Source organism: Haliotis rubra, unplaced genomic scaffold, assembly GCF_003918875.1.
Source record: "Haliotis rubra isolate DU_JTF1 unplaced genomic scaffold, ASM391887v1 Scf296, whole genome shotgun sequence".
NCBI classification, from domain to species: Eukaryota; Metazoa; Mollusca; class Gastropoda; order Lepetellida; family Haliotidae; genus Haliotis; species Haliotis rubra.
Window position 1 is genome coordinate 972,777 of NW_025766964.1, and position 11,594 is coordinate 984,370.

Sequence of the window (11,594 nt, forward strand, 5' to 3'; positions counted from 1 at the left end):
ATGCCCTGACAATGCTATGACGTCATGAACTTGTTGACGTCACAATGTTATGACATCGCTGTACTGCAAATCTAATGGCAGTACTGTGTTCAGAGATGTACATTTTTCATTGAAAACTAATTAAGAGTGATTTTTGATGATAAATAGAATCTCACCCTCATGTCTTCTGAAATCAAATATATCAACACTAGTTGATAAAATTAAAAATATCCTCGGCAAGCCTCGGGTATTTGTTATTTTATCAACTCGTGGTGATATATTTGATATCAAAAGACACTCGGGTGAGATTCTCTATTTATCGCCTGATAAGTATTGTCGGCGCCTTTGATCTTTTAGCATCTTTTAGCAAAGCATCTTAGAACATAATATATTGGTCACATCTTTAGTTAAACAAATTTGGATGACGCAAACTTCGACAATTATGATCATTTTTCTCCCATTGATGCAGGAATTGCAACGCCTGGGTTATTAAGTAGAAATTACACTTTGGTCCAAGATGATGATGTTCAGTGGAAGGACCGGCCATTATTTCCGATATTTGGCCTCTGGATTTTCTTCATAATAGTACGAAATTAATCATAGATCGATTTAGTAATTTGAAAAACATAATTGATTAATTCAGCCATACATTTTTGGAAAAAATACGTGTTTGATAAAATGTGAGGGATATAAGGTCGAGGATGATAATTATGAAGGAGAACATATTCACTATTTTTTATTCTATTTTGTACAATTCACATCTAATTTAAATCATAACATCATGTTTGTTCATTTTGTACATAGGGTGATCACAAACAATAAAACAGAGATCCAGTGCGGCGACCTCAGAATGATGTTATAGAAAAATTAATTAAAAAATACAACTATTTGAGCGTAACGTACGAGATACGGGAAAATAATTTTGTAAATTAAAATTTCGTATCAAATTCATGAAAATCGAAAAAGAATTGTTCATGCTTGCCTCATTTTTTTCCATCGCCTTTTGTTCGTCAGTGTATGTGAATATGTGTACTGATAGAGTGACAGCGGTGATATGGTCTGTCTGATACAGCAGCTGATCGTGTTATCTCGTGATGAGTAACCAGACCTTGACCGACCTGCAGATGTAACACTGTTACAGAAGCCCTCTCGCCTCTCCTCCTACCGCACAAACAACTCCACACAAGACATGGCCCTGGACGAAATTCAGCAGAAATTTGGTGGGAAATGGAAACTGTGTCGGAGCGAAAATTTCGATGATTTACTGAAAGAAATGGGTGAGTCGGTTCATTGCAGAAGTAAAGGTTCATACCATACATATGTTTGTGTCAAGTGATATATAGCTGGAAGGCTGTGAGCCTAGATAGAATATGTTCCCAGCGTACCTTATTATGTACCGTGAGGAATAGAGTCTCTCTGTGTCTGTTTGTTATTTACCTCCACAACCAGTTTTAGGGCTATAAGACAGGTCTGTAAATAATCGAGTCTGGTACCAGGCAATCCAATGAGAAACATCATGAGCATCGCTCTACGCAGTTTGGATACATGTGTCGTAAGACAAAGATGGGTTACTGAAGATTAATTCTAGTCCGTATCTTCACGAGAGCGTGGAATAGGGGGCGGGATATGTCACCAGTATACCAGGTTGTGTCACGGGAGTGTGGAATAGGGGGCGGGATATGTCACCAATATACCAGGTTGTGTCCCGTGTGGAATAGGGGGCGGGATATGTCACCAGTATACCTGGTTGTGTCCCGTGAGGAATAGGGGGCGGGATATGTCACCAGTATACCTGGTTGTGTCCCGTGTGGAATAGGGGGCGGGATATGTCACCAGTATACCTGGTTGTGTCCCGTGTGGAATAGGGGGCGGGATATGTCACCAGTATACCTGGTTGTGTCCCGTGTGGAATAGGGGGCGGGACATGTCACCAGTATACAAGGTTGTGTCCCGTGTGGAATAGGGGGAGGGATATGTCACCAGTATACCTGGTTGTGTCCCGTGTGGAATAGGGGGCGGGATATGTCACCAGTATACCTGGTTGTGTCCCGTGAGGAATAGGGGCGGGATATGTCACCAGTATACCTGGTTGTGTCCCGTGAGGAATAGGGGCGGGATATGTCACCAGTATACCTGGTTGTGTCCCGTGAGGAATAGGGGGCGGGATATGTCACCAGTATACCTGGTTGTGTCCCGTGTGGAATAGGGGGCGGGATATGTCACCAGTATACCTGGTTGTGTCCCGTGAGGAATAGGGGCGGGATATGTCACCAGTATACCTGGTTGTGTCCCGTAAGGAATAGGGGCGGGATATGTCACCAGTATACCAGGTTGTGTCCCGTGAGGAATAGGGGGCGGGATATGTCACCAGTACACCTGGTTGTGTCCCGTGAGGGATAGGGGCAGGATATGTCACCAGTATACCTGGTTGTGTCCCGTGTGGAATAGGGCGGGATATGTCACCAGTATACCAGGTTGTGTCCCGTGAGGAATAGGGGCGGGATATGTCACCAGTATACCAGGTTGTGTCCAGTGTGGAATAGGGGCGGGATATGTCACCAATATACCAGGTTGTGTCCCGTGTGGAATAGGGGGCGGGATATGTCACCAGTATACCAGGTTGTGTCCCGTGTGGAATAGGGGCCGGGATATGTCACCAGTATACCTGGTTGTGTCCCGTGTGGAATAGGGGGCGGGATATGTCACCAGTATACCTGGTTGTGTCCCGTGTGGAATAGGGGCGGGATATGTCACCAGTATACCTGGTTGTGTCCCGTGTGGAATAGGGGCAGGACATGTCACCAGTATACAAGGTTGTGTCCGTGTGGAATAGGGGAGGGATATGTCACCAGTATACCTGGTTGTGTCCCGTGTAGAATAGGGGCGGGATATGTCACCAGTATACCTGGTTGTGTCCCGTGAGGAATAGGGCGGGATATGTCACCAGTATACCTGGTTGTGTCCCGTGAGGAATAGGGGCGGGATATGTCACCAGTATACCTGGTTGTGTCCCGTGAGGAATAGGGCAGGATATGTCACCAGTATACCTGGTTATGTCCCGTGTGGAATAGGGCGGGATATGTCACCAGTATACCTGGTTGTGTCCCGTGAGGAATAGGGGCGGGATATGTCACCAGTATACCTGGTTGTGTCCCGTAAGGAATAGGGGCGGGATATGTCACCAGTATACCAGGTTGTGTCCCGTGAGGAATAGGGGGCGGGATATGTCACCAGTATACCTGGTTGTGTCCCGTGAGGGATAGGGGGCAGGATATGTCACCAGTATACCTGGTTGTGTCCCGTGTGGAATAGGGGCGGGATATGTCACCAGTATACCAGGTTGTGTCCCGTGAGGAATAGGGGGCGGGATATGTCACCAGTATACCAGGTTGTGTCCAGTGTGGAATAGGGGGCGGGATATGTCACCAATATACCAGGTTGTGTCCCGTGTGGAATAGGGGGCGGGATATGTCACCAGTATACCAGGTTGTGTCCCGTGTGGAATAGGGGCCGGGATATGTCACCAGTATACCAGGTTGTGTCCCGTGTGGAATAGGGGGCGGGATATGTCACCAGTATACCAGGTTGTGTCCCGTGTAGAATAGGGGGCGGGATATGTCACCAGTATAACTGGTTGTGTCCCGTGTGGAATAGGGGGCGGGATATGTCACCAGTATACATGGTTGTGTCCCGTGTGGAATAGGGGGCGGGATATGTCACCAGTATTCCTGGTTGTGTCCCGTGAGGAATAGGGGCGGGATATGTCACCAATATACAAGGTTGTGTCCCGTGTGGAATAGGGGTCGGGATATGTCACCAGTATACCAGGTTGTGTCCCGTGTGGAATAGGGGGCGGGATATGTCACCAGTATACCAGGTTGTGTACCGTGAGGAATAGGGGGCGGGATATGTCACCAGCATACCAGGTTGTGTCCCGTGAGGAATAAGGGGGGGATATGTCACCAGTATACCAGGTTGTGCCCAGTGAGGAATAGGGGGCGGGAGGTCACCAGTATACCAGGTTTTGTCCCGTGAGGAATAGGGGGCGGGATATGTCACCAGTATACCAGGTTGTGCCCTGTGAGAAATTGGGGGCGGGATATGTCACCAGTATACCAGGTTGTGTCCCGTAAAGGAATATGTGAGGAATAGGGGCGAGATACCAGTATACCAGGTTGTGTCCCCTGTGAGGAATAGGGGCAGGATATGTCACCAGTATACCAGGTTGTGTCCCGTGAGGAATAGGGGGCGGGATATGTCACCAGTATACCAGGTTGTGACCCGTGAGGAATAGGGGGCGGGATATGTCACCAGTATACCAGGTTGTGTCCCTTGAGGAATAGGGGGCGGGATATGTCACCAGTATACCAGGTTGTGTCCCGTAAGGAATAGGGGCGGGATATGTCACCAGTATACCAGGTTGTGTCCCTTGAGGGAATAGGGGGGCGGGATATGTCAGCAGTATACCAAGTTGTGTCCTGTGAGGAATAGGGGCAGGATATGTCACCAGTATACCAGGTGTGTGAGTCCCGTGAGGAATAGGGGGTGAGGATATGTCACCAGTATACCAGGTTGTGACCCGTGAGGAATAGGGGGCAGGATATGTCACCAGTATACCAGGTTGTGCCCTGTGAGGAATAGGGGGCGGATATGTCACCAGTATACCAGGTTGTGTCCCGTGAGGAATAGGGGGCGGGATATGTCACCAGTATACCTGGTTGTGTCCTGTGAGGAATAGGGGCGGGATATGCCACCAGTATACCAGGTTGTGTCCCGTGAGGAATAGGGGGCGGGATATGTCACCAGTATACCAGGTTGTGACCCGTGAGGAATAGGGGGCGGGATATGTCACCAGTATACCAGGTTGTGTCCCTTGAGGAATAGGGGGCGGGGTATGTCACCAGTATACCAGACTGAGTCCCGTGAGGAATAGGGTGCGGGATATGTCACCAGTATACCAGGTTGTGTCCCGTGAGGAATAAGGGGGGGATATGTCACCAGTATACCAGGTTGTGCCCCGTGAGGAATAGGGGGCGGGATGTCACCAGCATACCAGGTTGTGTCCCGTGAGGAATAAGGGGGGGATATGTCAGCAGTATACCAGGTTGTGCCCAGTGAGGAATAGGGGGCGGGAGGTCACCAGTATACCAGGTTGTGTCCCGTGAGGAATAGGGGGCAGGATATATCACCAGCATACCAGACTGAGTTCCGTGAGAAATTGGGGGCGGGATATGTCACCAGTATACCAGGTTGTGTCCTGTGAGGAATAGGGGGCGGGATATGTCACCAGTATACCAGGTTGTGTCCCGTGAGGAATAGGGTGGCGGGATATATCACCAGTATACCAGGTTGTGTCCTGTGAGGAATAGGGGGCGGGATATGTCACCAGTATACCAGGTTGTGTCCCGTGAGGAATAGGGGGCGGGATATGTCACCAGTATACCAGGTTGTGACCCGTGAGGAATAGGGGGCGGGGTATGTCACCAGTATACCAGACTGAGTCCCGTGAGGAATTGGGGGCGGGATATGTCAACAGTATACCAGGTTGTGTCCCGTGAGGAATAAGGGGGGGATATGTCACCAGTATACCAGGTTGTGCCCCGTGAGGAATAGGGGGCGGGATGTCACCAGCATACGAGGTTGTGTCCCGTGAGGAATAAGGGGGGGATATGTCACCAGTATACCAGGTTGTGCCCAGTGAGGAATAGGGGGCGGGAGGTCACCAGTATACCAGGTTGTGTCCCGTGAGGAATAGGGGGCGGGATATGTCACCAGTATACCAGACTGAGTTCCGTGAGGAATAGGGGGCAGGATATGTCACCAGTATACCAGGTTGTGCCCTGTGAGAAATTGGGGGCGGGATATGTCACCAGTATACCAGGTTGTGTCCCGTGATCATGAGGAATAGGGGGCGGGATATGTCACCAGTATACCAGGTTGTGTCCTGTGAGGAATAGAGTCGGGGTATGTCACCAGTATACCGGGTTGTGTCCCGTGATCATGAGGAATAGGGGGCGGGATATGTCACCAGTATACCAGGTTGTGTCCTGTGAGGAATAGGGTCGGGATATGTCACCAGTATACCAGGTTGTGTCCCGTGATCATGAGGAATAGGGGGCGGGATATGTCACCAGTATACCAGGTTGTGTCCTGTGAGGAATAGGGTCGGGGTATGTCACCAGTATACCGGGTTGTGCCCCGTGAGGAATTGGGGGCGGGATATGTCACCAGTATAATAGGTTTAGTCCCGTGAGGAATAGGGGGCGGGATATGTCACCAGTATGTATACCAGACTGAGTCCCGTGAGGAATAAGGGGCGGGATATGTCACCAGTATACCAGGTCGTGTCCCGTGAGGAATAGGGGGCGGGATATGTCACCAGTATATCAGACTGAGTCCCGTGAAGAATACGGGGCGGGGTAGGTCACAGAAACGTTTTCCAATAACCATGTGTTCTTATCCAGAACGAATATAATGTGTAGAATTGTGCCCAACAGAATTATCAATATTTGTTCATGCTTTTGCACCTGTTTACATTGGTGACGTGAAATGAGGTTTAACGTCGTACTATGGAATATTTCGCTCATATGACGACGTGCATGCGTGTGTATGTGCGGCTGCTTGTACTAGCCCAGACTTAAGCTGGTTTTATAGTGCTAGCTCACTGAGATACAATGCTGCAGTTAAGCATGAATACCCCTCAGACACATTATACTGACTCCGAGCCGACCAGTCCTTGTTGTACCCATTAATGCCGAACGCCAGGCAGGGTCCAACAAGTACCATATTTGAACGTCTGGTATGACGAGGTCGGGAATCGAACCCGCGACCTTCCGCTGTCCGACAAACGCTTTAACCACTACACCACGGAGGCGGTCTTACATTGATAGGGTTATCGTATTGCGACTAACTTGTCCCTTGTTATTGCAGGGGTGAATGTAGTTGCTAGGAAACTGGCAGCTACCGGAAAACCGGAACAGGAAGTTGAAGTGAAAGACGGTAAAATCCGCATCTTGTACAAGACTGGGTTCTGGGACAGAGAGGACAACTTCATACTGGACAATGAGTTCGAGAACGAGACGAGCGGTGTCAAACACAAGGTAACCATGCTGCTGCTGAACCATTAGACAGAAGATCCGTATAAATCCTTTGGTTTATCCTTCACTTACTTTTATTTGTATCTGTGGTGATTCTGGGTTAGATGATCCCTAAAATGCTTGTCGTAACCAGGCAACAGCCTGGGCCTCGTTCACATCACTAGAACCTGTGCAAAGTCACGAAGCAAAGGCACCATAGATGGCCTTGACATTTAAGTGACCTTAGCAGTAAATTGGTAAGAATAATGTTAGAGGTTAAATATTTATAAATATAATTTCATGAAAATGAAACAATATCGAATGCATTTTTACAACCCCTAAAATTATTCTTAACAATTTACTGTTCCGTATATGATCCAAAATAGAAGGAATATTGCAAAGTTCATATTTCGCGGCCCTTAGCAAACAGGCAAAATCTTACAGTATATTATATTTTCCACCAATCGGATGGCCCAATTCAGTTTCTGCGGATCTGCTCAGATCACTTGAATGTCAAGGCCATCTATGGCCGACAAGTGAGTATGATTGCCGATGGTTTTGGAGAAAATTCGTGCTTACTGCCGAGGAAATGATTTGTAGATGTTGCAATAAGTTTTTAGACCCGTGGAATATGGATCGAACACGCATCAGTCATTCCATGAGGAGACGATGCATTGCAGTTGTGAACGCACGTGGGGGGCATACGCGTTGTTGACATCCTGCTTTGGGAACAATATCCAGGTTGTGAATTACCATTTTCACTCTTTGACTTTTAAATGACTGTTCTGGTCGGAGTGGTCACACTATAGACCTGATATCTAGGGAACTTCATCATCACGGTGCTCAGAATTAAATTATACCTTAGTCAATGCATCCTTTGCTCATATGTTCTACCTGGCGATCGTCAAACAGGTGTAAAGTTTATATACTCACTCACTAAGTATTGTGGCATGATCCCGTGAACCCTCTTTGTTGCATTCTTCTTTCAAAATCTGTCTTTATATTATTAACATCAACAGCATGAGCATCGATCTACTTAGTTGGGATACGATGACACGTGTCAAGCAAGTCAGCGAGCCTGACCACCCGATCCCGTTAGTCGCCTCTTACGACAAGCATGGGTTACTAAAGACCAATTCTAACCCGGATCTTCACGGGCCTTATTTGTAAGAATTGTTAAGATGACAGTTTGGTTTCCTCGGTATGCTGCGCTGGCTAAAATCACTCTGTATTTACAGGTTATTGCTTCCTATAGCGACGGGAAGCTGGAGACGATAGCGACGCCGATCGACTCTGAACTGCCGTCACAGAGGACTGTCCGCGATGTCGTTGATGGAGAAATGGTCATGGTAGGTATCCCGCTCCTGGTAGCCTAGTGGTTAAAGCGTTCAGCTCGTCATGCACATGTCCGAGTTCGATTCCCTACCTGTACATTAAGTCCATTTCTGGCATCACCTGGGGGCGGTGGGGTAGCCTAGTGGTTAAAGCGTTGGCTCGTCACGCCGAAGACCCGGGTTAGACTCCCCACATGGGTACAATGTGTGAAACCCATTTCTGGTGTCCCCCGCCGTGATATTGCTGGAATATTGCTAAAAGCGGCGTAAAACTAAACTCAGTCAGTCAGTCAGTCTGGCATCACCTCTGTAGTAATACAGCTACATGCGGCGTAAATTCATACTCACTCGTCTTTTCTCAGGGGAAGATCGGGTAAAGCGCTGGTTCATCAGCGGGTTGGATTCCCATTTGACCACACCCCGTATCTATTGTCAGTCCTTTCCGTTATGGCTTAATATTGCTGAAAGCGGCGTAAGGCCAAACTCGACAGTGTAGAGTAGTCTAGTCGTTAAACGGGTGGCTCGTCGTATTATAGCAGCAGGTTCGATTCCCAAATGGGTGCAGTGCGTGAAGCCGTTTTCTCGTGTTCGTCGGGGTGAGGTGTTAAAATTGACGTAAATTATTCTCACTTTTCTCGATATATCTATTTGGGCTGATTATGAGGAAGGATGTTAATTATTGCAGTATTCCCAACCCACCGTTCTACCCTCGAGAATGTCAAAAGTCGGTTCGACCAAAAATACCACCCGTGAAATTCCCGATTGAAATCGGCCTTCTGCAAGACATGTTTGTCGAATGAAGCGACAAAGGGGATCGGGTGGTCCGGCTCGCCGATTATTTGATGGCATCGTATCGAAGTTGCGTACACCAATGCTCATGATATCAGCCACTGGATTCGACATACTCCTTGAATATTGTTTGGTTTAGCGTCAAAACAAGAGGATGAGTGGGTGGACTGTTAGAATTTACCTTTAAGAAACTATTTTTGATTCTTGTTTTTACTTTCAGACTATTTACGCGCGCGAAGTGGTGTGTATACGGTGCTTCACGCGGCTCTAGCGACAAAGAAGCAGACCCACGGTGCCACTGAGTGAATATGAAGACAACGAACCGATGGTCTGAACTGATACATCGAAATACCAGAATACTGGTCACGACAGTCTACATGATATATAATAAAATTTTAAAATGATTTTTTGCTTCGATATTGTGAAGTACTGTGAACATTAAGTGTTGACATATTTTTTTTCTTGGCGAAAATTATCCATGAGATTTGATATACTATAGCCAGATCTAATCTATGGCGTAGACTAAGTTTCAATAATTAAAATATATCCGAGATATGAGTTTTGTAAATTATCACCCAGTATTTGTTGCCACATAACAAAGATAATTTATTTATAGACATGTTAGAGTGAGTGAGTGAGTGGGGTTTTACGCCGCTTTTAGCAATATTCCAGCAATATCACGGCGGGGGACACCACAAACAGGCTTCACACATTGTGCCCATGTGGAGAATCGAACCCGGAGCAGGATATTCCTTGGAAATAAACTGGATATATACATATAGTGATTATTACACTTGTAGCAAACTGACTGACTGACTGAGTTTAGTTTTACGCCGCTTTTAGCAATATTCCAGCAATATCTCGGCGGGGGGACACGACAAACGGGCTTCACACATTGTACCCATGTGGGGAATCGAACCCGGGTCTTTGGCGTGACGAGCCAACGCTTGAACCACTAGGCTACCCCACCGCCCCACTTGTAGCAGATATAAACAGAGATTATTAACTTCACAGCAGGTTATTATTGGAGATTCGATGTATATAGATATGGAGATCGACATACTTGCAGCAGGATATATTCTGGACATATAATCAGAGATCATTGACCTCTCAGATTTACACATAGTGAGTATCATACTGAAGCATTGTTTTCTTATAATACGATAGTTGGTGAGCATACAATATAATATAGAAGGAGAATAAACAATGTACCTTAAACTTACCACTTTTTGGAATCAATACCACTCACTGAAGAGACCCGTGAAGATCCGGGGTAGAATAGGTCTTCAGCAACCCATGCTTGCAACAAAAGGCGACTATGCTAAGAGGCGACTAACGGGATCGGGTGATCTGGCTCGCTGACTTGGTTGACACATTTCATCAGTTCCCAATTGCGCAGATCGATGCTCATGCTGTTGATCACTGGATTGTCTGGTCCAGACTCGATTATTTACAGACCGCCGCCATATAGCTGGAATATTGCTGAGTGCGGCGTAAAACTAAACTCACTCACTAAAGTAACCTTAGAACCTACGCGTAAATACAACGACAGAGTAAACCGCCCGTTGATCATATAGTGCCAACTGTTTTTCAGTCGTTTTATTTGTATAAAAAGAAATAAACTGGTAACCTTAGACAACATCTTATTGAGTAAGTAGACGCCCATATATGCATGTAGCTTTGCGTCTGTCATTTATTGGACAGTGACCTCTTGTACATTCAGTAGGTTTATGAGACCTTACATGATAAAGAACTGAGTCATTACGTTGGAAGATGAATAAGATCCCCACTCCCGTGTCTCGGCGTGGCTGGGATGATATAGTTATGGTATAATTGATATCAAACCACACTCAGGATCTGGAGATATAAGTGACTGTAACTTATCTCACAGGGGCGTGTCACGATTAGAAACAGCGTTAGAAAGACATATAGGTATATAGACCCTACCCTAGTACTATATAAAAGGAAAGGGATGTAACGACTTAACCACCCCCTCCTCAATCAAAGTTAGATTTCACCACGTAAACTATTTTAAGACCCCGTCGAAGCCTACGGATCGAAAGCGAGATGATTTCCCTACAAAATGAGCTATAAATGGTCACAATCGGATCTTTATTTCAAAAGTTATACGCCGCGACTCACCGAAAACAGCTACCTCCGCCATTCCAAGCCAAACTCATGGATCACCCAAGACAGCGAAAACTCACCTTTTAAATTCGTTTATTAATTCCAGCCACGTTGACAGCACCTATGTAGGACTAGATTCGATCGGCAGCGGCATTCCACGGGTCTAAAAACTTATTGCAACATCTGTAAATCATTTCCTCGACAGTAAGCAGGCATTTTCTCCAAAACCATCGGCAATCATACTCACTTGTCGGCCATAGGTTTTTAGACCTATGACTTATCTCATAGT

General features: G+C 46.6%; 1 protein-coding gene across 1 annotated transcript; it reads left to right on the plus strand.

Moving 5' to 3' along the window:
- Positions 1-1,077: 1,077 nt before the first annotated feature.
- Positions 1,078-9,614, plus strand: LOC124282234 (cellular retinoic acid-binding protein 2-like). The gene is made up of 4 exons (XM_046718189.1): positions 1,078-1,256; positions 6,910-7,079; positions 8,294-8,404; positions 9,399-9,614. The coding sequence occupies exons 1-4, from the start codon at positions 1,169-1,171 to the stop codon at positions 9,447-9,449; spliced, it is 420 nt and encodes a 139-aa protein (XP_046574145.1). The 5' UTR covers positions 1,078-1,168; the 3' UTR covers positions 9,450-9,614.
- Positions 9,615-11,594: the final 1,980 nt, after the last annotated feature.